This window comes from Aythya marila, assembly GCF_965140915.1.
Source record: "Aythya marila genome assembly, chromosome: 6".
NCBI classification, from domain to species: Eukaryota; Metazoa; Chordata; class Aves; order Anseriformes; family Anatidae; genus Aythya; species Aythya marila.
The window spans coordinates 12,335,048-12,362,449 of NC_139047.1; the positions used below are offsets into that span (position 1 = coordinate 12,335,048).

The window sequence follows — 27,402 nt, forward strand, 5'->3', positions numbered from 1 at the left end:
ACTAAAATCTGCATGTACATGTTTCCCAATGTATTTATTTCAGTTTAAAAAAAAAAAAAAAAAAGAAAGAAAACCACAAAACAAAACAGAGATTGCACTTGATGCTGAGTTACAGCTTTTTAAGAGGCCAGGAATCTTTGGCTAAAACCCATCAGAAATACTTATAATGTGTACCTTGAATTACTTGTTATTACTGGGTTAATTCTTTAAAAGAAACACCTTCTGTGCTCTGGACGACCTTTTGACAACTGGAAATGTGGTGGTACGTGCTTACCTACAGTCGCCCCTGCATGACATTCATTTTCATTGTGGAAATTGTGGAGTTATTGTGTCCTTGAGGAATGTTGAATAGTTGCTGATGGTTCGAGGAATGTAATTCCAGTTTCTGACAAGCTCCTTCTCTAATATTGTTCTGCAGTCTTTTGGGGAAGAGAGGAAATCTTTGAGTTTCCCAGTCAAAAAGCCATCCTTTGGAAGCATGTCAGTGCATCCACTCTTCTCTTTTTCAGGATCTTTCCCAGAGAGTATCTTCTCCAGCAAATCCATCTCTATTCTCTGGCAGACCTCCAGCAGGTAAGTTTCTTCAACTAATTCTACTTTTCTCTTACTAAATATCTTCAATGCTGACTGTACATTCTTCCTTCTAGCTAACCAAAACATAAGTAGCCTTACTTCCAAGCCATCTCAGGTTTATGGTTTGGTATAAAAATGGGTTAATGGTGCCATCACTTAGTGTTGAAAGAGTAAAAACCTAGAGCTGCAGTGTTGAAATGGGGCTGGAAAGAGCTTGTGAAAGAAAACTGTGGGCTGCAAACAGAACATTGCTGGGAGAAATGTTTATCTGAGCAGTGAAGGCTTGTCTAAGGCTCGACCTTAGACAAGTAGTGACAAGTAGTATTTACTTTTTTGCTTGAAAGAATTGTTCTTCAGGAATTTGGGTTTGTACAGTCCCTGGTGCAACATGCTTATTAACTAAGTCTGTTAGGCATACAAAAATTAAAAAAAAAAAAAAAAGAAAAAGAAAAAGCTCAACAAGTATGCTACACAAAGTTACACCACACAATGCTGGTGTGACAGACATGGCCATGGAAGAGAGAATGTGCCAGCAAAAATGTCTCTTTGTGTTGGTGTTGATTGAGCTAAGTGAACACCTTGCAATGTATCTGCCTGAACAGCGGTTTTATCGCATACGAGATTAAACAAGAAGAATTTGGCAAAAAGAGCTGAAAAGAAAGGAAAGAGAATTCAGGGTGAACGTGCTGCAGTACTTAGATGCACAGTGAAGGAAGCAAGGAGGTAAGATGTGCTAGCTGACCTAGGCACCATCTGTGTTCACACTCTCATGCTATTGTCAATAAGTAAAACACTTAATTTTAAGCTTCTTCCACTGATGTTTTCCTTGTCCAACCATGTCTTTTCTGTAGGGTAGCAGGCAGCATAGTCAGGTCAGGATGTTCACTTGACACCTTAAGCTGAGGTAGTTCAGATTTCTCTCAGAGCTGGAAGCTACAGAACCATAGGAAAAAAATGGCTTTTGTTGGCTAGTGAAGTGACAGAACGGAAATGATTCCATATATAAAATAAAAATCTGAGGTCTAAAACACTTTCCACATCTTTTCAGCATGTTCTGCTATCTCATCTCTAATAATCAAGCCATGAAATAGCAAGCTACTTAACTCCAGAGCTGCAGTCTCCCTGGTGGGCCTGTCTATTAGCCTCCAGTGCTTTGTAAGCTGCATAATCAGTTCCTAACATTGGTAGTAGATGTTTTAGAAGCAATCAGCAGCTTATCAAGCACCCTGTGGGAGGGAAGAAGGGAGGGTAGAAGTCACAATTCATCCATTGATTTAGCAGTTCCATTTAGCATGTTTCTTTGTGTTTGTGTGTTTGCAAGACACCTTCTCTTCCCCCGAGGGCCCCAGCCCCAAATTTATCATATTTAGAGGCAGTATAATTTGATTACCATTTCTGCTGGGGTTGGTTAAATTGGATTTACCTTTTAATCTAGCCATATCCTTGTTGTCAGCCTAGGGAGGGTTTTCCACATTTCAGAGGCTCCAAGTTTGAAATTGGATTGCCTGTTTTTGTCAAAGTGTAACCAGATTGGAAGGGGGTGGAGGGCCCTGGTAGGATAATGTATCCCACAGCCAAAGAAACACTAGCACCCTTAAAAGGCACGGCGATCTCCCCAGTTTTCCCTGTACCACTGCTTTTTCCTGATTGCTCATCATTTTCCACTGGCCTGCAGTTTGGGTGTTTTTTAATCCTAAAAGTTTCTCCTCTTTTTGATTCTTCTACTGCCTATTTCTTCATATCCATGAGCTGCTTTTGCACTGTATCCTGCTGTCATGTATATTGTGTGTGTTTAGGGAATTAACTAAAAGGTTTATTAAAGATTAATGGAAAGATAAGACATGGTGAGTGAATTAGAAAAGCAGAGAGGGGTAATCTTGCAGATATAAGCAACCTTTACCCTGGTTAGTCACAGCTCAATTCTGATTTGTTTCCAAGCCAAGTACTCTTTAAAGATCCTAGAAAATGAGGAATCATTTTCTACCAAGCAACTGGATTTTAGAAATGTTCTGTAAATGTCTCTTCTCAGGTGGAAAAAAAATAAAATGCCTGTTAGCCACAAGATGAAGCAGCATACAATACTATTTTAAAAAGAAATGCAATTTAAACCTCTTTCCAAGTTCAACAAATCTCCATGCCTAGACCTAATGGGTGTGGCTGAATAGACATTTGAGGTATCTGATGATCTTAGGGATGGTTGTCACTTGGATCAATTTGGAGAGGGCTCTGTTGGAGAAGACCTACATTGAGGTTCAAAGGAAAGGGGGAAAAAATTATACAAAATGTCATTAGTTGTGGAAACTTGCTAAACTTTCAGTGAGAAGGTACTTTTCCTTATAGTGCTCACGTGAGTAATGTGTCCTGCATCACCATTGAGCCTTTCATTAAAATGCTGTTGCTCCTCTGTTAGCTAGTTTATCCAGAGTTATTCCAGGCAACTAAAGCTTTAAGAAGGACAACCTCTACTTGTTAGGAAGCAAGTATTCACTTTTGCAATTACTGTTTTAAGCATACGTTGTACACTGGAAAAAATAATTCCTCTTATTCATGTGCTGTATAGTTCCTGATGATACAGTCAAAGTCAAGGGTAGCATCACCATGAACTTAGTGGAGGTGTGAACTTGTTCTCTGCTGCTATTACTCATGTCCACTGTTTTTGTGGACATGTGGACACAGGTCATGCAAGTTGGAGTTCAAAATAGCTATTAATTTTCTGTGACTGTGGAACTGCTTTATAAAAACTAATAGCTTTTACGCCGGTAAACATTGGTTTGTATAGAAGCTGACTTAGACAAGAATCTTGCATTTCGTAGGAAGAATGATTCTTGCTACTTAACTAGATTCTAGATTAACAGGAGCTTTATGAGTAACAGACTTGAAGTAGCTATTGTGACAAACTTGACATTCAGGTGCTTAATCCACACAGAACAATTAATATCTTGCCTGGATTTTATGTTAAATAGCAGTATATACAAGTGTGCAAAGATTAATTCAGTGGTGTTCTTTTCTGTAGAAACACTCTTAATTATGGAAATTATTTCATCCTGATTGCACTACCTTGAAAACATACGGTAAAATAAAAAGGAGCAATGTAACAGCAAAAATAACTGGATGTCAAGGATGGAAATGTTGAGTGAGATAGGAGATTTAAAAAGATGACAGTCTGAAGATTTGTTTACATGTGAACACTCAGGAAAAAATGTTTGTAGAGACAAACTATGGGAATTTTAAATTATCAGTTGAACTATATTTAACTGCTGTAAACACTGTTATTCAAAACACTGTTCAAAATATAAGTGGCTTTTCTCTGGTTTACATCCATTTACTTTGGAAGCAACGTGAGCTAAATTGTATTAAAGCCATTTTCATTGTTAATTTTTATATCCATACAGGGGTGTAATGAAATGGATTTAATTTATCCATTTTTACATTGTAGATAATAACCATTAACATTTAATTAAAACATCCATTTAATTCAGATCAACTTTCCTGACTATCTACCTGTAGATGAACCTACAGACAGTGTGCAGAACCATGGAGAGGAAGGGTAAACAGGACAGCCCCATTCTCACGGTGCTATAGCACAGGTCATATAGTGAATATGAGATATGCATAAAAATCCTTAATGGAAGTTCTTCTTTGAGGAACACACAGTGAGCATGAGGAACTTAATGCCATAGTAATATTACTGAGGCCAGAAGTTTATCATATTTGAGAGGATTAAGTATCCATAATGAGAATGTCCACAGTTACACTACACAAAATAAAGAGATTATAAGGTTTCAGAATAGACACATTACTTACTGAGGGGATTAGGGAGATGTGTTCCCTATTGACAGACAGATCAATGATTTCATCTTCCTCTGACACATTTAGTACTGATTACAGCACCTGATAGGATTTTTGACTACATGAAAAATTGGTTTAGCAGAAGCATTCCCAATTTGAAAATCTTAATTTATACATGTAATGTTCCCTAAAAGAAATGGGGGAAAGAAGAATGAACTTCAAGTGAAGCGTAAGTTGCACCTAATTTGAGCCTGTTACATCGTTAGACCAGGATTAAGAAGCCTTAGAAAAACAAAGTGGTTAGGGCTGGTTCACTTTTCCAAGCTTTTAATCCTTCCTGTACCTTTTTCATACCTCCTTTTCCAGTGGCAAATATGTCCTCTCTGTATTTTCCTAGGCTGAGATGGAGGCAATTGGAGATGGTCTGTCTAGCATTTTTGCTGGTGCAAAAAACTTTTGCAGGTGCAAAAAGTTCAGGTTGATTTAGACAACCTGTTTCATGAGTCCTGACAATATTAAAGACTGCGAAGAGATACGGGAATTTTGCTCTTGACTTGCGTGGTGTTTTTTTTTTTTTTTTCATATTTAAAACTTGTTTTCTGATCATTTGGTCCTCGTACAGTTACTGGGAAGTGCTTGGCTTTGATTTAAAACATACTGCATGATGACTTCCAGATCCATCAGTGGTGTTGTCCTTGCTCAGCAGTATTCTTTTCTTTACTCATAAAACACTCCCCCAAGTAGATATATGCAAACTGCACGATCCTCATTTGATGGGAGGTGCTGCTGGCATTATAATTGGCTTTCTAATTTCCTCTTGTCTTTACTTTTGTATTTGAGTACTGAGGTATAAAAGAATCAGAGACCTTTCTCAATGGACTCTGAATGATACTAACCCTCACTGAGGATGTGAGTTCGTCACAGAGTACTGTGCTAGGACATACTTACCAAAAAAAATCTCACTCTTTGTTTTCTTGTTAGGAGCCAGGTCTGTGCTACAAACTTCTGGTAACACAGCAGTGTCTGTCAGGGAAGTGACGGGATGTGGCATCTATCCCACGTTCTTGTGCTGGTGAAAGCCAGTGGTGTGCATGTGGCTATACGGACTGACAAAGCTCAATTTTGGCTAAAATACTTTGGACTTGGTCTAAGGTTAGAAGTGTTACTGGCATAGGTGCATGATAAAAGCAAACAAAACCAACACAACACACACTCTTAATGGATATTGCTGTACCTGTACAAGCATTAGTGCAAACTCAATTACATAAATAAGAAGGTCTCTTGCTGGCATCATTTGTTTCATTCAGTGAATCAATATAAGCTGTATCAGCTTAAACATTTATTTACCAAAGAGGTTTACCCATGTAGCTGTACTAGCAGATCCTTTTAAGTTTAGACAAGCCCTTATTTTGCTTGAGGGGCAGGAGGTGGCAGATGAGAAGGAGAATTAGAGTTTTGGCAGGCCTGGCTGTGAAATCCTGCTGAGATGGCTGAGAATTTGTCTGTCACAATTTTCTGCAGGAGTTCACTGAGCTCAGCAAGGGCAGCAAAATGCAAGGCACCTCTTTCATAGCTGCCACAGTTCACCATCCAGCATGGTAGTGAAAACATCGATTTACATCTCCAACCTCACAGGCAAGCTGTTGACACGGTCATGTGGGACAGGTGCAAGTCCTGAGATGCGTTACTATCAGTATTCAGCTGACCACAGGATGGGAGGAAGACAATCCTCAAAGTAGAACTGGTTTAAAGCAGTAATGGGTTTTAACTTATGTGTCAGGTACAGCCCCTGCTCTTAAATATTTGCTGGGGTGGAGACAGAGACAGATGTTTGTGTGGGGAGGTGAGAAACATACACATGGGTCAAGTTCATCTGCACATTGGTCCAGTTCTCAGCCTAAGGCACAGGAGATCTGGACTCTCTTCACAGCTCCGTTGCAGGCTTTCTCGGAGACAGAGGACAAGTCATTTGTAATGGGACTAAGGTAAAATGGGTCCCACTTTACTATGTATATATTTAAAACAGTCATCCAGGACATGATAAAAGTCAAAGTAAGGAAAGCAGCATTTTGGAGGGATAGTCCTTCTCACCTATTTTAAATGTATTTTAGGAGGGAAGCAGCCTGCTTCTCTGTTGCAAGTGAAGGGGGCTGGGGGTGACCAGTTAGTTCAGATATAAGTCTTAAGAGTCAGTTGTTGGCATTACAGCAAATGCATTGTGCAATTTAAATGTGTGAAGGTTGTGAAGCACTTAGTTCTGTGCAAATGAATGCATCTTGGACCCCCTTATGGCAAGGGGGTTGGAACTAGATGATCTTTAAGGTCCTTTCCAACCCAGGCCATTCTATGATGGGACCATAACAGCATAATGTTAGTAGCTATCTTTATATCCTTTTGTTAAGTCCTGTGTAATTACAACTGTGGTAGTTGCATTAGCAGAAAACTATGAAAGTAATTCTAGGATGGGAAAAGATACACGACATGTATTTTCATAAATATTAAAAGGTCTGATACCAAAACAGCAACTAAACAGTTTGTATACTTCGCTGTGGCTCCTTTATCACTCATTTCTGTCACTCCCTGGAGTATGCTAGCACTGAGATGTCTTTCGGCAGAACAGGAAACTCTTCAGGTTAGCTGATATTCCAGGTGTGTGTATAATTCCCCAAACTGCTGACAGCTCACCTTCCAATTAGTGGTAATGGCAAGGATTTTACTGGTGTTTCCTTTTTACCACAGCTCTGCTGGGGAAAGTAGTTGTTGTCATTGAGAATGGCTCATGGTCATGTGGAGAACACAGCAGAGCCGGCCAGGAGTGTTTTGGCAGGTGGCAGCCAGGAAGACAAGTTCATCTGAGTTTAATTAGATGTGTTAAAGTCTTGGAGAAGTGTGGAGATATAGCAAGTTTGTTAATAAATGCTTTTAACAGCAGGACTGGGTTTGCATCTGCTCGAAACCAGAGTTTTCAACAGGCCTTGTTAAATACATGTGGTGCTTTTCCACATGAATATGAAACCTGGGCCACTTCTGGTGGGTGTAGCTTTCTAGTGTGAAACTGTTTAAAACAGCTCAGCAGTGGTGCCAGTGGGTCACAAGAGCTTCTGAGATCTGAAGAGATCATCTAAAGTTTTTTGAGCCCCCCAAGTTAATATTGCTACTATCTTCAGTAGTAATATAAGCTACCCCTTTTCTACTACTTCATGCTAACCATGATTTTTTTTTTCTTTGTTGTTGTGCATCATGAAAGGCCCAGAACTGGAGATCAGGGTTAGCTGTGTGAAAAGCTGGGTGCTAACCTCATTGCTGTACTTCCCATACAATGTCTGTTCAGGAGAGGCAGCTGGCCATCTCCCAGGACTTAACATCCCAAGAAACAGAATTTCCCAAAGAAACAAAATACTGTCTCAGGATTACCTGCTTGGATCAAAAAGGGGTTAAAAAAAAAATATCTAAATATATTTTGCTCTCACAGAGTTTTTTTCAGAGTAACCCTAGCCATTTTCCTGGTATGTTGCTTTCTTGCTCTAAAGCCCAAAGCGGACTCCTCCTTAAAATGCACTGATCCAGTCCTGTGCAAAGTAGAAGCGTTTCTACCTTTGTGATGTCACTCATGAAATAATGTCTTACTCAGTAGGCATGTAGATTAAGTTAATGTCTCAGCATGCAATTGCCTGCTTAGTCTTAAAACAGAGAGAGAGAGAGAAAGGAGTACATAGGCTCTCTGCCTGAATGCATATTTACTTGTGTGAGTATACAGAGTCGCATACAGTTTTTAAGCTGAGGAAAGTGCTTTCTGTTCTCTACCAGCCAAATTCCTGCTACTCTTTCAACCTTGTTTGATTAAAATAGCCTTTAACCTTTGCTTGAATACCTGTTTCTTAAAACAACCTATAATTCATCCCTGCGACAAGATTAGGAGAACTCAGGGTGTGACACAATTGACATGTAGCTGCCTGGAAACCTTGGGGGAAGGAGAAAGGAGGGAAGAGGACTAAAATGCCATGAGTGCAAAGACAGAATCTGCAGGGCCAAAGTCTCTTTACAGGGCTGGTTGTAGAGCCGACACCAGTGATTTTCCAGTGTATTGCTTATACTGAGACAATTCTGGCTTTCCCACTTGTGTCAGCTCGAACTGGGAGATCCACTGAATTTTCAGGCTTTTCTTCCTTTCCATGAGAGAAGTGGGGGAGGGCTTGGAGAGACCTTGTCATCCTCTCTGCCTCCTGCTGTAAATTCACTTGGACTGAAGGATAAACCCTGAATATATACCCAGTTTGTTCCTCCCCCCCCAGCCAATGTAAATCCGTCTTTGCTTGTACCCCCTGTCTCTAGGTGTGCTTGCCAGAGATTAACAGCATTTGCTCTTGAAATTGTTTTTATTTTCCTCTTCCCCATACCTTAAAGAGTTACAGTGGCTTACTTGTGGTATATCACTTTAACGCAAAATTAAAGTGCAGCATTTTAAGTGGTCCCTTTCGGAAGGACTGTGAGTAGCAAATGTCTCTGCCCTCAGCGTGGACTGCCAGTGCAGGGAGGTCAAAAAGAGTCAGTGATTTCTGTTTATTCACATTCTCACTCATTTCTGCTGTGGTTTGATTTGTTTGGGTTTTGTTTTTTGTTTTTTTCCTCACAGTGTTTATCCCCAGGTTTCCTTTCGGGATGTTCTCTGCCCTGTGTGGGCGATGAGTTAGCACGGCACAATGCGTGGCTGCGCAATGTCGCTTTGTCTGTGTCAAGGCCAGCAGTGGCAAAATGGCGGCAGGTGTGTCAGAGCCAGCACCTTTCACTGGTGTCAGCAGCTGGCGAACAGAGTCCCTGGCCTCACCTGCTCCCATCCACCTTGCTACCACTTGTACCTCTGGCCGAACAGGCCCTTGGGACAGCCAGGGATCTGCAAAGGGAAAAGAAAAGGTAGGGTGGAATCATTCTTTGTGTTGGGAGCTAGGGTTGTGGCCCTTAGCGTGGCCACAGTGAAAAAAAAAAGAGTGCTTTCAGTCTTTCAGTTAACCCAGATCAGTCAAGCTGCATCTGTCCTCCACCAAAGCACCACATTTCCCCTCCCCATGTAGCTGGTCAGCCCCTGTTGTGTTCAGCACAAACACAAGCAGGGCCTAAGTACAGAGCTGTGCTTTCCTAAGTTACTGTTGTGATCTGTTTTTATTTCTTTTACAGCAGCGTGTAGTGACTCTGGTTTGCATGCACACAAATATTAAGAAATCATTCTTCCCTTAAGTCACCTGCAATTTAAATAAACAAGGCAAGCAATCTGAAATAGGTGACTGGAAGTCAGAGTGGAGCAAGGAAAAGCAGATCAGACCAGTATATTGCATAAAAGATGGGGCAGAGCTGAGATCTGATAACTGCCTCTCTGGGGCTTTTGCCTCATGGTCATCCTTCCTCCTTCCATTTCCCTTTCCTCTGAACTGAAGATTAATTGTGCATTGAAATTGTAACAAGAATTCACAGAGTTAAGAATCTGTTGAACGGAAGGGAAAAAATCCTCAAGGAAATGAACAGTCCAGGAGCATTGTCTGTTCCCTAGATGTAAATGACTAGGAACTTCCCAGCCAGGGAATGTGTTTTCCCTTTCTCTGCTCTGCAGTTTGCATTATCCTTAGCTAAGCATATTTTAGCACTTGTCTCCAAGTCAATGTTTTCACGCCAGGAATTCTGACCCTGCTGAAATCTGTCACAGGGTGGAGATTCCATTTTACCCTTTGCATTTTAATGTCTGATCTCCACGTGTAAAATACCTGCCTGTTCTGCAATTAGCAGATAGATTAGGCAACCTTTGTAGCCTTCCTGCACCCTGTTCTGCTTGTGATTTTCCACATGTGCAACAGAGATCACTTGTGAGAAAAGTGAATTCAACAGAAAATGCTTTCTGAAATGTATTGCGCAATGTAAGGATAGGAGATAGAGCGTGAAACAAAGTTTACTGCAGCAAAAGAGATCTTTTTCTTAGGAAAAGCTTTCTAGATGTTGCGAGCACTGGAGAGTTGGGGAATCGCTGTGACAAGAAGTTTTTAAGCAAGTCTGTTGGTTGGGCTGTAGGCTGAGGGATAAACTGGAGGTTTCTTGAGGTGTTTTATCCAGCCTAATTTTCTTAAATCATTAATAGTTCTTTCAAAATAATACTTCTCATCTGTCCTGGAGGTGAAGAAAGATTGCTGGGTGTTTGGTCTTCCTCCACAGAACTCCCATCAGTAGAACTTGGAGGGTGGTGGGCAAAGTGATGAAGCTAAGCCAGCCTGTTCAGAAGGAGTTTTTTTTTTCCTTTTCATTCAGTGCAGGAAGTACATTCTCAGTGATACTCCAAAGTCCAGGCATAGCTGAAGCTTACCTCTGAGCTTGTTAGTGATTGGCTTGGCTGGATTCAAACCAGCTGTTTCCAGTGTTAGAAAGAAAACTACCAGGAGGAGGCAGAAGCCATGAATTCAGAAGGTGGTGGAGAGCTGTGTACTGTTGTTGACTGCTCCTTCAGATAGCTTCCTTCTTCCCAGCATGTTTATGACACTAATACCAGTAATTAAAAGGACTTTCTAACCCCTCCATGTATACGATTGGGAGTGGTGAATGAACTTCATGTCTACTACCCCTTCTGTTTTCTCAGTGCCTCTTGGCCTTTTCATGTCTCTCCTGCATTGCGTAAGTGCCTCCTAGCAAATTTTGTCTGTATCTCAGACAGAGGCAAGTGTGTCTGGCCTTGAGAAATAATCATAAATTTTATTCTGTCAGGAAAAGAGGCTGGGACAATCCAGTTGAGATTTGAACCTATAGTTCAAGGTGTTCTAGGGATTTCATATCACTTAACCCATCCCCTCCAGGCATCACTTGTGTCTGACATGTAAATCAGACTGGAGGAAGAAGTGGAACGGATTGCTGGAGCTCCAGAGGAGGGTTATGAGGCAAACCTGTGTCTTTAAAGAGAGGGCCTTCCAATAAATCTTATCTGCAGAGAAATACACCAGCCTCTACATAAGTAGTTAATGTTACTGCTTCAGTGTAGGCTTATAAAACAGCTTTATCACCTCTATGACGATAATGATTAACGAGCTGATTTACAAGGGTGGGGTCACAAAGCCATATGGCAAATTTAGCTTGTCTCACAGTGGCAGCGAGATCTGAGTGTTACAGTGTTTTCACCACTTTACTTGGAATATTTAACCCTGGTGGAAGCACTCTGTAAGCAGCACAGTAGCAGCAGATACTCCTCTAGAAGAATAATAACCAGGGCTTCCTCCTATGCTTCTTGTACATGAGAAAACTACAGGTCCAGTTCTAAGAGTTCAGGAGAGTTGGGGGGCATTTCTACTTCCCTTTTCAGTGTTTTCTCCCTGACCACTTAGCCACAGTGAAGTGACTGTTCCTTGACAGGCTGTGACACATTGGCTGTTCCTTGTGTCCAAGCTCACAGAATATTACAGGATCTTATAGATGTGTGGTTTCCCTTCTTTCTCAAACACTGTGGAAATCCTTTGTTAAAATATCCTGTACTTGTTGATTCTCCATTAACTTAGATATTAACAAAAGTTTTTGTTTCGTTTTGTTTTTGTTTTTGTTTTTGTTTTTTGTTTTTGTTTGTTTTTAACAATGTACAATTTTAATTTCGTTATCATATGTTGGAAACTACTTAGACTAAAAAATTTAAACAGTTACTTTAATACTGGAACTCTTGGTGTGGTCTAACAAACCCTAACACTTTTCAGAATTTGGACTTCTTGGGCCTTTGCAGTGTTACATACCAAGCACAACAGAGTATCTGAAAGCTCAGCAAGCTATATCCCCTCTATCACCTGTCTTGACAATCTTTATGTAGGTGATTGAAGATTCCTATGATCTCTGTGCTATGTAAGCATTTACTGCATTTTTTTAAAAGTAGTTGGTAGATAAATGCACAGACAGGGTAGGAGGTTTGATGACCCTTGCAGAAATGCACAATATACAGACTCCTGCAGGGATGGAGGTCTTCCTCCTTACCTGTTACTTCTTAGCTAGCATAGCTGAAAGGTGCCCTGCCCTCAAAGCAAACACACACTTCCCTGAGAAATGTCTGAAAACTACTGTTTTTTTCTCTCCTGTCCGGAAAGTTTATCACGTGACTGATAGATTTCAGTGACGATTTATGCGGTGATGATGCAAGAGTTGGGTATTTCTGTGGTCCTAGACTAGTAAGTGGGCAGAAGGCTATGGAGGCATTACTTGAAGCGATAGTGGCTTAGAGATGACTTATTTTTCTGTAAGTTCTTTTTCTTTCTTCTCTCCCCTCCCTGCCTCTAGTTCCCCTTAAAGCTTTCTTATATTACCTCTTTGGGAATAAAACAGCCTGAGTTTGGAGGGGAATTCCATCCTTATTTCATCTAATCCATGTTTGATTGCTTTCCTGTGACACCCAGTCAGAGGCTGCTATTACGTCTTCTCTAATTTGAATAACTGTCACTCATGGAGTAGAAGAAACTCTTACAAATAATTTTGCAATAGACCTTTTTGGATGTATTTTTTATCTTGTTCTGTTTTCCAAAGTTCAAAAACTAAGTTTAGTTTGCCATCTTTCTGAGTTAGAAGGACTCTAAACACAGAAGAGATCTGCCACCGTACCGTGGCCATCCACTTTTCCAGTTTGTTTTTTAACTATGAAAGCATTCATATATTGCAACATTGTGCTTTCTACATAGCTCTGCTGTGGGATTAGTTTGTGCAACCCTCCTTCATGCTGGTAAGTGTGTTCTCATATGAGGGAAGACACAGTGACTTGACTTCTCTCTGCTGTGTGTAATGAGCTTTTCTTTTGGCTCCCCTCTACTGTACTGCAGGGCAGCAGGAGAGTTAAGGACAAAGCTAGGGTTTGGGGAGCAGGGGCCTTCAGAGATAGATTTCTACTGGTGCTGTGCTCCACCTGGAGAGCTTGGATGAGAGATGTGTTCAGGACAGAGCTGTAGCTCAGCATGTACTGGGGGTGAGGCAACTGCCTCTGCTCTTGTGCAAGGCAGGCTCATGTGCGCAGAAATGTGTTGTGAAGGTGGGGGACAGGGATCCCGGTGAGAGTCACCTGGGCAACACTTGCTACTCCTGAAAGTTGTCCCATTTACTCCTGGAAGATTGTCCCATTTAAGGTGAGAGTAAGTGGCAGTTGGTGTAAAAAGCAGCGCTCATTTGCTGGTTTAAATTGTAAGTGCTTTGAGGGCAGGGCCCGTCTTTTATGTACACGTGGGTGTGTATTTTCATACAATTCGTATCACGTGAGACAGTCGGGAGCTGCAATGTGCAAAGCCACGGTGATAGCTTAGAGGTTTTTTCCAGATCCACAGAGGTGGACAGTAACTCTGATCTGAATACTGGCACTCTTCAGAGAGACAACCTGCTTTGGACCTCCAAACAGAAGTAGTCTGCACCCATTGTCACCAAGCAGCAGACCAAGAAATATGACAGTTGCAGCAGTGGTAAGCTAACTGTATGAGCATGGCCCCGTGTCCAGAATCCTTCTGGGATGGGTTCCTTGGCCAGTTTAGGGAGGGAAAGCTGCATTGTACCCTTCATTGGTTGATTGACCAGGATGCCATCATCCTCTTTCAACCTTAATTTTGGACAATGAAACAGTTGCTTGCACTATAAAGAATTAGGATTAGAAAATATACCGTGTTCTTCATGTGTGCTGCAGCATCTGTAGGTGGAAGAGAATCTGAACTCAGATTATCAGAATTACAGAATTTTAATTTGGTTTAAGCTTGATGCTCTTTTTTTTTTTTTTTTTCTTTTATAGATGGGAATTTACTTTTAAGCCTTCACAGGTTCATCTTGAGGCTGCACTATGATACAAGGATAAGTCAGTGGTGAAATTTTTAGTTTCCATTCTTTTAGTGTACTCTAAGAGACTTACCCACTGCTGAACCTGCCAGCTAGGCCTGCCAGTGACTCGTGTTGCATTAAGAGTTTTCAGGTCTCAGCTTCCACCTGAGAACTGAGTTGAGTTACAGGTAGCCACCTGTGTTTTCACCCCAGTGACTCAATTTATCTGAATGTGCACGAGAGCTGGACAACTGAATGTTACCTATCTCCTGCAGGTCCACAGGTCTGATTTGAGATTTGTTTGGCATGTGGCATTTAAAACATTGCTTGTTTCCTTGGATTTAGAAGGGTTTTCTCTGTGCTCTGCTTATGGAACAAGTAGGTTGAAATTTCAGCTTCTTCTGTAAACTGAAATGTTCAGGTTAAAGCTTAGGAGTGACCCAACACTGAGAACAGATATGCACTGTAAGGAGGCTATGGAATCTGTCACTGAAAGATGTTGATAACAGATTTAACTGTAAAATATAACATAGACGTTGATGGATGTGCCAAGACAGCCTTCTGAGGGTTTTTTCCTTTTGATTTTCCTGATACCTAGCTAGTTGTAAGACATTTTTATTCTTTAATCACTTGTGTTTCCTTGAAACTCAAGACCTGATTCTAGCATCAACTGAGAGAACATCATGGAACTCTGTCATTGTGATTCTGGGATGTCTTAACTGACTGACATCCGGCTGTCATGAGTGTTTAGTCACAGGGTAAGCTTTGACACTGTAGGTTATGTCCCAAGCTCCCATTCCCAGAGCCATAAAATAATCACCGTGGAAGTGTTACCACGAAATTCCTTTTGTGTGCAGCAAGCAGAAGTATCCCCTTTTGCTTGCTGGGGTAAATGGCGATGAGGATTTTACTCTTATTAGGTAGAAACACGAATGAGAGACAGCTGCAAGGAAAGTTGTTTCCTGTGCACAGCCTTGAGGTCTCTGATGAAGTAAAATGACATAAAATTTGCAGATGCTAAAAATAGTGATAACATCAGTTTGATGTTGCATTTCGTCTTCCTCCTATAATACAGTAAAATGGCCTGTAATTCACATTGCAAAATTGGCATGCATAGTTCTTTGAAGATACAATCTTCATTGTATGTCTGCAGTGGCCAGAGTTGCAAGTCAACCCACTACAGTGCTATGGTGAGCCATACAAATAAATAAATAGGGATGAATAACACCATCTCCTTGGGGGCTATCAATCTGTCTTGGTTAGTTTGCGAGCTCTTCAGCACAGGAAATCTTTTGTGCCTTGTACAGACTTAAATTCACCCCTGGTGCTTAAGATGGTAATAGATTATGTTAATTTTGTGCATCACATTGTCTAAAATGTGTTTTTAATTCAGAGACTTAACTCTTAAGTCCATGCTGACAGTGACAATAGTACAGATTTACAGAATTTGTTTGCATCTGTGTCTTCAGCCTGGCATTTTAACGGAGCTTTTGCAGCCTGTCAGAGGTGGTTGCTATAGCATGAAAGTGCTATGGAAAATATGTATGTATCATGATTTACTTGTTATCATTGTATGCATATTTCATCCATTACTGCTAAATGTGTTGTAGCAGTGTCATGAGCTGGGTGACTACACTGTTTCTTTCCTCCTGTCTCCTGAATACCATCAACTTTTGTATCTTTCCCCTACTCCCAGATTGTTTGGTTTTCAGACCCTCTGTAGCCCTGAAGTCTGCAAGCAAAAAAATTTCTTCCTTTTCAATGAAAAACAAAACCCCGCCAAGGGGAGCTAAACTAGTGTCTGGCCATCTGGCAGAAGGTTAGAAATATCACTACCTTGAACTGTGGCTTCATTTGCAGCAGCCTCTTTGCACTGTTTATATTCTGCTTGAAGGGGATCTTCCTATACCAGGATGTAATAGGAACGTCATTTTTCCTCTAACATGAGCAGATGTCCTATCTGCAGTACTAGCAATAACACTGCCGCTTCCTGTTGTTGCAGATGCTGTTAGCAGGCTAGAGCTGAAAGCAGAGGAGGCCCATTTCAGCCCATGCCATTCAGTGCCATCAAGATCAATGCTACCTATGCATTTACTACCTATCCTTTTTTCTCTTCTTTAACAGTGGGTATCTCAGCTAGTGGACAGGACGTTGCCCTAGAACACAAGTTTATTTCCTTTCTTCTTTACACAGGGAAGGACTGAAACCTTGGTCGTTCTTTGCCTTGACCTTTGCTTTCTCCAGATTGGTTTACACTAAAGCCATTTACAAGTGGGATATGGAGGGAAGGGGTGCCTGAACTGAATCTGGCACACATTTAAGTGTAAATCTCCCCACTCTTAGGTTTCAGGGCACAGCCCTGTATAAGTCTTCAAACAGCAATTACTACATTCTTTTTCCTTTTTTATGGGAGGTCACTATCAAATCTCATGACACATTTCTATCACTAATCTGGCAGGCTGCCATTCAGACCACAGGAAGTCCAGGAGAGAATATACACTTGGGGCCTTATTCCATCTTCATTATTCCATACCCCAGCAGAATTCCTTAAAGTCTCTGAAAGTTCAATCTGAATAGAAAGTATTTTGCCTGAATAGCACCCCTTATTGAGACATTGTCACTGAATCACAAATTTAGATGAGTGTTGTGGCTGGCAGTTTAATCTATACTACATGGCAGTTTTTTCACACCAACACAGGCAGTGCTAATCACTTCTAATGGTCTATCGGGGTTGTCTGGCAGTGAGAGACTTCCTGATTTGAGAGCTGGACACTGAAGGAAAAAAAACAGTTCCTATTCAAGAGTTTTTCTAAGAATTTATTCACTTTGGCAATGAGGGAAATAATGTATTTTAATGGTTTTTAATGGGAAATGCATTATTACTAAAGCAGGTAAGGGAGGATTCTGTTCATGAAAAATATGCAAAAAAATAAAACATCCTCTGCTTTGTAGGAAAAAGAACAAAGACAAAACTGATTTGTGCATAAAAATTTGCAAGAAATGAAAACTGTAAGTGCAAGGCAGTATCCGTGGTTGTTAGTTTAAATGATAATACAGATGCCCTGAACTCTTTTCCTGTTTGCTCTTCTGTGCCTCAATATATGAATGTATTGTTTTACTTTAAATGAACGCCAATCTTGTGTGTCACTAGGGATTTATAGAAATTGTAACTTTTTTTTTTCTCCACATTTTGATCGTTATCAGTTCAATGGCCACTATTATCACTTGTGATTTCATGGAGCTATAACTGTTGGGAGGTTAAATTCCTGTTATTTTAACCAGCTGTGCATAGCTGCATATCAGTATTTATATTTTTTCAGTCTTGCAGGGAGTAGTGGTAATTTTTTATGGGTTCATTCCATGTCATTTTCTCATTTCAGGTTATTGAAGGAAAGTTGGCTCCTTTCTTGGGGAAGGTGATCAAGTTTGCCACTTCTCATGTGTATAGCTGCAGTCTTTGTAGTCAAAAGGGTTTCATCTGTGAGATTTGCAACAATGGAGAAATCCTTTATCCCTTTGAGGACATTTCTACAAGCAGGTACTGTAATAAAATTAACATTTGATTCATTTAATGTCTTGCTGGATTCCCAGCCTCATGACCTCTTATTATTTAAATAACTGCAGACTGGATTTGACTAATACATATTCCTGGGCAGCTACACAAGATTCCTGGCCCAGGGTGGCCACCATGAGCAGGCTTGGAAGTAAACCAGAGGAGCTACTTCCCAGAGTAGTTGTAAGTCTCAAAACAGCTGCTTAAAGTGGGAAAAGTACCTAGGAGAATCTCATTATGTGATTTATTCAAAGTTTTTCTGAGTTTGCAAAGTGTCCTAAAATGCCAGACAGATTTTCTGGAGTGATCACAGTCATCTTTTCAGTCTCTGATGTCACTTGACCCTTGATGTACTGGGACTGTACATTGCAAAGCAATAACCATCTATTCTGAATTTTTTTCCCTATGGAATGCTATGGGTAATTCTCCATTTTCTCTGTGCATACTCCTCTGCATATGTATGCAAGTTTGGTGTTTTTTTTTCTTCTTTTAATAACTGATATTCTCACATGGCTATGTAATAAATATATGACCAGCCCTGAGTTAAACCCAAGAACACTTATTTCTTATTATATGGAGTTCTGGGTGCCAAATCAGGGATAGGAGTTGCATGGAAAACCTAAAAGCAAAATGCAGAAAACCAGAATAGACTTGGCAACACAGCAGTGTTAATACACTTTCACATAAATGTCTTGAATTTTAAATAAAGGGGATTTTTTTTTTTAAACTCAACAGACAGACAGTGTATCTGACAGCACAGCATTCCTCCATAGATAAATACTTTTTGGCTGTTTCAAGTATAGTCATTTTAATTTGTTCACCAAAAAAATCCACTGAAAGGAAAACAATTGAAGAGCCACCTTTAGAAACAACCAGCAACAGCCTGTTAAAAGAGCTTCGTTAAGAATCCGATTCCCCTGTGTGTACAAAGATGTTAAATTACAAGTAACCAAGAACTCCACTTTGGGGTTTTTCAGCCTAACTGGGCTTTCAGTGACTGTTTTGCACATTCTTTCTCCAGATTCTTATTCTAGAAAGTGCATTGACAAAGCAGAGGACATAAGCTAAACAAGGTGTGCAGCTGAGGTCTATAAACAGTTTTCAAGAAAGAATGTATGTAGGGTGTGTGGTGAGGTGGGCTGAGTTAAAAAGATGACACGAAGCCTAAGATGGCTATTGAGATTGTATAAAAGGCAATTGAAGATCTTCCCAAAACACTGATGAGCAAATGTAAGAGCATTTGGGAAGACAAATTTACCTGAAGGTCTGTGTGTTTGATTTGCCTGGGGGAATTGTGTTCACAAGAACATTGTTGGATGTATATTGTTCCCTTACCCTTCAGCTGAGATCAGACATACCTTGCAATTACAGAGTTTAAAAGCTTCTGGAATCAAATAGTATTTGTCGGTAGTTCAGTGAAAGCCAAAAGAAGGTGCTCTAGCTCCTGTTTTTGTGTGAGTTAGAAGCCAGAAAGGACTTTTGTTCATGTTTCACAAACGTGAAGTTGTGGTTGATGTCATGCCAAAGATAGTGGTCTTTGTTAGCAATTTTAATGAAAACACAATCAGCAGGAATAGTTCTCCAATATTTCTCTTTCTTATTTTGTCAGAGGTCATTATGCTTGCTCCTTTTGTACTCCTTATCACTAATTGTAGCTTTTGTCACCAGCATTTTCCATTTCCCTTTCTTGATAGTTTTCTCATCTCATTACTACTCGTGTGGGCACATGCACCTGTGAAGCTAACCAGATTATTCCAGTTCCATATTTTTACTCTTTTCCATTTTCATGCTGGAGACTAGTCGTGCCAATAGGGGAACTTGTGTGTTTTACTGAGCAACTCCCATCAGCTGCAAAACTCTGAGGGAAAAGGCCAGGTAGAGGTTTTTGACATTTGTTGCTATCAAATACAGATCAGAGGGATTCTGCACTAGGTATTCTGACCACTACAATGACAGGTAAAAGGTGAGGAGACTGCTTAGACATAGGCACGTGTACAGAGTAACCTGTAGCAGATGGAACGGCAAACGACAAAAGGTTTATATGAAGTCTTGCAATTATACCTGAAATTTCTGATGACATGTGTCCAGCTTTGCTATTAGTTAAGTATCATACCAAGCTCTGGATAAACAGTTAGCTCCAAGTTGTGATTTAGTTGTACTGTTCTGAGTCCCAAGCGTGCAGTGAGAATTGACTACAACTCCATTTCTCCATCTTGGTTTTCTGAAACTGATGTCTACAACATAGGACTCCCATTTTATACTTGGGGCCGCCTAGACATTGAAGTACCCTGACTGTAGCTGCTGAGTTAAGAAAGAAGAGCAGCTGAGCTCTGAAAACTGCTTCCTGTCTTTCCTTGTTCTCACATTCTCTTTCACTTTTGAGCATGCTATTAATTCTACCAGCAAACTGGGCTCTTAGGTTGAGAATATTTGAAAGTGGGTGCATGGCAGCTTTTGCAAATGTCACCTCTCTGTTGAATGTTTGAAAAGTGAAGTCTGTTTGGGCTGTGTGTGTGTGTCTGTGTTGAGCTGGCACTTGTTTTTCTGGCTACCTCCCTGACCTTTCTTGCTCTTTGGAGAGAAGAGTGACATCTGTCAGAGAGGCCGTTACAATTCCAGGGTGGTTCTCAGCTGGCTGTTACCTTTCCATCCTTGCGGTCTCTTAGGTCAGCTTTGAGAGATCGTTTCTCTCTGAAATCTTCCCAGCAGCTTCCAGAGCAGTCTTCAGTAGGAATTTATGAAGGATGGGTGGTCTTCAGATATATCTATGTGAGAGAAAACGGGGGCCCCTCTTGAAGGCTGGAGTTTCTCTTTGGTCAGGTTATTTGCTTAAGAGTCATTTTCGTCAGTCCTTGAGCAAACAGAGTGAATACCTGGGTTATGTGCTCCTCAGGGTTTGAATACACATCTATTACATACCCTTCTCTCACTAATCAGCGTGACACATTCCTTTGTTGGCAAACGGTTCCAAAACAAACACAATCAGTTCACTTAATTAGCGGGTCTGTGGGCTGTGCTTGGCAGACTCTTTACATCCTGCTCAACAATACAGCGCAACAGTTTGCTGCCTTGAATGTAAGGGTGGGCTCACAAAGTCATAAGCTTTCTAATGATATTTCCTTTCTGTGGCTTTTCTTGGGAGGTGGTTATTCTGCACAGAGCTTAATGAAAGCCATGATTCAGTAGTTAAACATTTTTTTTAATTGGCTCATCCTTTTGGATGCCTCTTCCAATTTGATTTCTCTGTCCCCCATTTTCCTTCCTTATATCTTTCTTTCACGTATTTATATGAGTTCATCTAAATTTCACAAATTCTGCATCTTTTCGAAGGTCTTTAAATCATGAAGACTCTTTTTAAAGCCTACTGAGTTAATTACACATTTCAGGGAGCAAATTGCCTGCTAATGTAAACTCTCACAGCTCTGCTTTTACTGGAGCTCTGGCAACTTAAACAACCTGCACATCAACCTCCTGTTCAATTTCTTGAACTAAATTTGCCTCAGGCTTAAATTTACCAAATAAACATATAAAATTATCCTATTATATTGCTAATTTTATTTTTACAAGTGCTGTGAAATGAGCTTAAATATCTCTGGTTATAAACTGGCTTGTTAGAGCTATCCTTGCCTGCTTATTAGCAGCCAGGCACTGCCCCTTCAGTTGTTCTGCCATTGCTTGTTCTTCATTAACATGGTGAAAAGTTTGCTTTTTTCTCCCAAAATAAAAAATAATAGCAGAAGTGAAAAAAGAGAAAGAAATTCTGTGTAGTGATACAGTCATCCATGATATATGATCCCATTTGTTTTACGATTTAGAACAATTTCTAACAAGTTTTACATCTTAAGGAATACTGGGAAAAATACCATTGGAGAGAGAATGGAATTATTCATTAAAACAATTTTGTTTAATTAGATAAGTAATTATAGTTAATGTTAAGATTATTGCATGCTACCCAGTTAATAATGTCTTGATCTTGCCCAAGTGTTGGTATCTGAGTACCTACTCTCACAGATAATTTGTTGTGTTTCTCTGGTAAAGTTTACGTGCTTGGTTAAGACCTGGAGAGTTGATCCCTTGCCTTTTATGTTGTTACTGTAGTTGTGTGTGAACCAAGGAGAGTAGTTCTTTTGTGTTTGTATTCATTTATCAAGGCTAAACTCTTTTCACTTTGTGAAGTTAATTTGTTCTGCAAATCAGTTAAGACATGTAGACCTTTAAAGATACAAACCAGAAGACCCACGTTTAAAATAGACATGCCACAGAACAGGCTTGACTATATCAAGCAGCTTGGATGCCTCTATAATCTTTGGCCACCATCCTGATAAGACCTATGAATGCACTTAACTTTACACATAGCAAGAAGTTTTACTAAGGGCTCTGAGGCTGTGCTTAGCTTTATGCACATGTCAAAGTCTTCGCAAAATTACAGCTCTCTGTGTTATAGATGGTGTGTCACTGGACAAAAACAGCTCAGAGCATTTGGGAGAATGTTAAAGATAGATACTAGGTGGAGACACTGAAATACATAGCATAGAGCATTTCCAGAAAATACCTTGGCAGAAGTGAAAGGCATCACTCAAAGTACATCATTTTCCCTATCACTTTGATTGGTTTGTTTTGTGCTAGACAGCCCTTCCCCACATCCAGCTGCCCCGAGCTGTGCAAGTATTTCAGAACTTAATTTTTGAAAGAGCCAAGTTTATCGGATTTTGATAGTTTAAAAAGCTCATTTGAAGCACCCTGGAGGGATCTGCTCAGCACTTTCTTTAAAGAAATGTAGACACCTAAGTAGAAGCTAACTTCTCTTGATGATCTAATTTCACCTGAATCTGTCAAAACTGGTCAAAATTTTCTGGACCAAATCTGATTTTTGTCTGCGCAGGTCATTGCAGTAATTTCATCTAGAACACATAAAAAGAACGAGAATATACTAGCTTTTCATCAGTCATTGTATTTTGGAACTGGATTACCTTTAGAGATCATTTTTACCTGCCTCATATCAGATTGGTGTTGATTAGAAGGTTCTATATAAAGGTACATACTTATTTCAAGCTGGAAGGTCTCTTCAGTGCTGCCTCATTCACTTTCCCCTTGGCTGAACATGGCAGCCATCTCACTTCCAGTTTCTATTTTATGGCTTCCCTCCTGTGCCTTCTTCCTCACTCTAGATATCCCACTTGTTTGTCAAGACCTTTTAGTTTCCCACTACTACTTTCTCATGCAAAATCCCTTTTTAAGATGGACCTTCACCATCTCACAAGTACAGTTCCTCATAGACTAGATATCAGCTTTGTAAATGTCCCTGAAAGCCAACACAACTCTTAAGTGGTCAGAAATTCTAAGATTATCTTAAGAATCTTGTTATTTATGCACTTTAGTTTTTAAACATTAAGTTCCTTTTTTTTTTCCTTCAAGGGTCCAGGCAGGCACATCTTCAGCATTACACCAGACCTATGAAATCTAAGTGCATTTGCCTTCCTCTTATTAGCAGCAAAAGTTCTAACTTAATCACAGGATTCCAAGACTCGAGACTTACAGAAAAATGCAAAATAGAAGAGTCATATAATAAAATTACGATCTTTGAGGGCAATATGTTATTACTGTTAATAGTATTGCCTGACTCTGCTTTTAGGCTTTCAACCACCACTTTGTGAATACAATGCATTAATAATAGAAGAAGTAGAGAGGTTCCAGATCATGGCATGGCATCTGGCAGAGGCAGAGGGTATATAGGGCTGAGCAATGTAAACACTTAAATTGCTGTGGCATCTCAGCCCCTTTAGTGTTTTGCAAATAGTGCATGTGTAGGGCTTTTCTCCTTTCCAAGGTGACTTGCCTCCACTGGCGAAAGTGTAATCACAGCTTCAGATTAAATGTCTGATTTTACTGTTCCTTTACAGATTTCTAGTGAATTGCTGTGTACAGGCCACATTGTTTGGTTTAGGATCTTTGAACTTAGACTACTCACGAAGTGTGGTGCTGAGGTGGACAGTCAGTCCTTAATTCTCCTGCTAGCCACAAGTCTGGAAATATACATAGATAAGTAGTATAAATCCCTGCAGCCACAGCTGAGGACAAGCTGAGGACACACTTCCCTCCTTAATCGGGAGTGACAGAGCTCTGCAGAAAGGTGTCTGAGACCTGCAGGATCTCTTTGCTCCTGCTTGACCCCACTGCTGCGCTTCATTGCAGTAAGCCTGTGCATACAACTATCATGGGAGGATAGCAGGTGGTTAAATCAAACTGTTCTTGTTCAGACCTGGCCTGTAGCAAATTGTTCTGTGAGCACCCAATACGACGGCCTGCTTGGGATTTTCTCTTCTGTCTGTGATTTCCTTGGGTCTGGTAAAGAAGTTGGCACTGAGGCTCCCCACACTACCAGTGGAGCACTGGTGCTTTTCTGTCCCCTCCAGTGAGCTGTCTGCTTTTTTTAATTTATAGGGCTTTAATATTTCTGACTATCTTGAACATCAGTTGGATGTATTTGACATCCAAGGTGATGTCCTTGGTAGTGTGTGCTGGTCTGACAGCATGGGAAAACCCAGGGTGAGCCCTGGGCAGCCGAGCCAGACAGGGACTCATTCATTCACTCTCCCCCCTGTTTGGGGCACTCCATCAGGGGCTGAGTCTGACCCATGCTGGGTATAAGGGAGCATCGACACTGGTCTTAGAGTTTTCATGCAGGGACACTGGGTAGCATGTCCTTCAGCCATCCCAGCATGGCATTACTAGAGCAGCAGCAGCACTTTTGGGCACAGACACTGTGTCAGGCTGTGGTCAGGGATGTTTGTGTAGCTGTTACATGCGTGATGTCCTTGTTGAGCCCTGTCCATGCAGGCTGGTGATCACTGTACACCCCTTGCTAGCTGCTGCCTGTAACCAGCACTGGCTCCCACAACACACAAACTGAGCTGATGGTTGGCAGTTACAGTTGTTGATGCTCTTTCTGTGTGCTCCTGAACCAGCCCAGGACCCAGCCATTCCTTTATAAATGAGGAGCACCTTCAAGCTCTGTTAGCATGCCAAGAGTAACCCTCTGACAAGGAGGTATTTAGAAAAGAAGACTATGATTATGCTTTGAATCACATTTCTACTTGTGCCAGCTCCCTGAGCACTGAATTAATTGTTTAGAGTGAATTTCCAGACATGTAGCGATTTCAGGGACTGGGTAGACTGTAAGTGTGTCATAAAAGGAATTATCCTAGCAAGCTCCTTGTAGGGACAAATCAATGCCATATCAGTGCCAACTTTCTTCCATTCATTTACTACATCAGTGTCCGGCCCTAGGCAGGCTCCTTGCGTTGGTTCCTAGGCAACTGTAATAATATTGCTGCACGCATGTGTCAGGCATTGATTGCCTTTGAGGCTTTTTTTGTGTTGTAAGTGAACACAAGCCAGTCCGTTTTCTTTTTTCTTTGTGTTCTGCTAAAGTCTCTCATAGTTTTGAAGGGCACATCTGTGATACTCACAGCTGAGTAATTCAGAAATACTTGCAGACATGCACGTGTGCATAGCATGGGATGGTGATCATGCTGAAATCCCTAGGCAAGCCTTCCTTAAGCTGCTGTGGTTTGTTCCCTGAGCTGTTTTTTAGTAACCAAGTTACAGGTGGATTAGTATTTTCGGTGCTTAATGAATGTATAGCATTATCTAAAGAAAGTATAATGAACAACACTGTTTTCCTTTGTTTTTACTCTGCAGGAGGGAAGAAAAATAATAATCTGAAGAGTTTTAGGTAATGAAGGGCTAGGTCCTACATCAAATCCTTATTGACATTCCTTTTGAAGGGATTACTTACTTGAGCAAATGTGTGCAAGGCCTGGCACAGAGGAAGTGGTTCTGTATAAAAAAAAAATAAATTATAAAACTACAGAATAAATGATGGCAGGTGAATATGGCACTGCAGCGAGACAAGAGAGAGCTCTTTACCCTTCTCATCTCTTGTCATTGCTTCTGGCTGACCTTGGGCAAGTCAGTTCACCTCGTTTCCCATTTGTGAAGCAGGAATTGTGGTATATCTGTCATCCACTGTTTGTTCATTCCAGGAACAAGCAGCATAGCCATGGTCCACTTCAATTCCCAGCTTGGTGTTTGGAAGCCAGACAGGTGCAGCCCATGTGTGTGATACTGAAGCTGTTCTAATAAACCTTGCTGGTCCCAGCAGCTTCATCCCAGCACAGTCACTCTGGGCAGCCTGCCAACCTGTTTACCAGAATTTAGAGTTTACCAAGCATTGACATGCATATTTTTCAAATGCCCACACTTGGTGAGAGATAGTTATGTTGGCATTTCTTCAGCAGATAATGAATGGTTTTGTGCTTTTATTGTAGAAAGACTTTTCTTTAGTAACTTGTAATAAAAGTAATAAGAGCATTCTAATGCCTGTCTAGTGTGTCAGGCTGTGGAGAGCTTTGGCCTTTTTCTCACACGCTTTTCAATGCAATAGAAATTATTTAGAGTATTGAATAATTCTCTATATTTCTATTACTCCAGTTTTCAATCATGTAAAACATCCTTAAAACATGAAACACCCTCTTTAATCTCAAGAGAAATTGAATTGGTCAAGAAAGAAAAAATAGAGAAAACACCAAAATAGAGGATGCTATTTCAGATGCCGAGAAGGCTGAAAGTCAGCAGGAAAACAACATGTGGTGTTCTTCTTCAAATAAGGTTTGAAAAATAGCAAGGTGCTGTTAATATGCTGTATCATAGCATCATACATTACAGAAGGAAACCTGAAAAGCCTGAATGGCTATGGACTCATGAGCTTATTAACAATGATATATAGAAATCTCACAAAAGATGCAGAGACTTCTTGACCTCTAGCCAAAGAAGAAGTTGGGATTCAGAAGTAGTACCTGAACCGTAAATTACCTATGACAATGAGAATTAAGGAAAAAATGACTAAGTGTAGTAATTTACATGAGCCTTTTGTAGACTACAAAATGTAATTTTTTCTCCCATGGAAAGAAAAACATTTGGGAATACTGAGGCATGAAAACAGCAGTAAAGAAAACTCTGAAACTCACATGTGGAGGACGGTTTTAGAGAACAGTTCTTGGTAGTGGCCTCTGTAAGGCATTTTGATGGAGCCTATCAAGGAAGACAAAACAACTGGCTAGCAGTTACAGGCAGAAAGACTGGCATTCTCCTCCATCCTTCAGCAGGAAAGCAGTCAGCTATATAGGTACACACAGTTGCTTAGATACCCTGTTTGGCAGCCTGAAAAAAACTTTTTTCTTTTTTTTTTTTATTTTTTTATTTTTTTATATTTTGTTCTCTACCTTCTTGAAAAGTAGCAAAGGTAGTTCTTGTCTTTTTTTTTGTTTGTCAGTACAAAAAAACATGCTGTTTTGTTTGTCAGAAGCTCTGCAAAAAGATCTGAAGGAAGCCTTATAAATAGCTCTGTGAGATCAGTTTTCAAAAGGGAGTATCAATTTAGACGTGCACATGGAACACCCTTTTTCCTAACACAGGTGTTGCTGTTGCCTTCACAAAACACAGCTGCTGCTAATGCAGCTCCTGGATGCCCGTTTTTGCCAGGGAGATATACTGGGTGAGGAAGACAGCTCTATTGTCTTGGCTGTATTGTGGTATGGACTGAGTTACATATATGCAGCTGTCTTTGACAGATCAATCAGAGCCTTGTAATTTCCAATGTTGATAAGTTGGGTTTTACTTTTAAAACCCAGTTCAAGGTC

General features: G+C 40.5%; 1 protein-coding gene across 7 annotated transcripts in view; it reads left to right on the forward strand.

Annotated features, from left to right (window-relative positions):
- PLEKHM3 (pleckstrin homology domain containing M3) overlaps nucleotides 1–27,402 on the forward strand; it is a 94,475-nt gene that overhangs the window by 56,804 nt on the left and 10,269 nt on the right. For 3 of the 7 annotated variants that reach the window (XM_082763116.1, XM_082763117.1, XM_082763115.1), the window contains 2 exons: nucleotides 510–573; nucleotides 17,529–17,686. In XM_082763116.1, the coding sequence (XP_082619242.1) occupies nucleotides 510–573; nucleotides 17,529–17,686 (222 nt within the window). Of the gene's footprint in view, nucleotides 1–509; nucleotides 574–17,528; nucleotides 17,687–17,772; nucleotides 17,885–25,402; nucleotides 25,437–26,194; nucleotides 26,315–27,402 lie in introns of those variants that run through there. The other 4 variants (XM_082763118.1, XM_082763119.1, XM_082763120.1 and 1 more) reach the window with 4 other exon arrangements.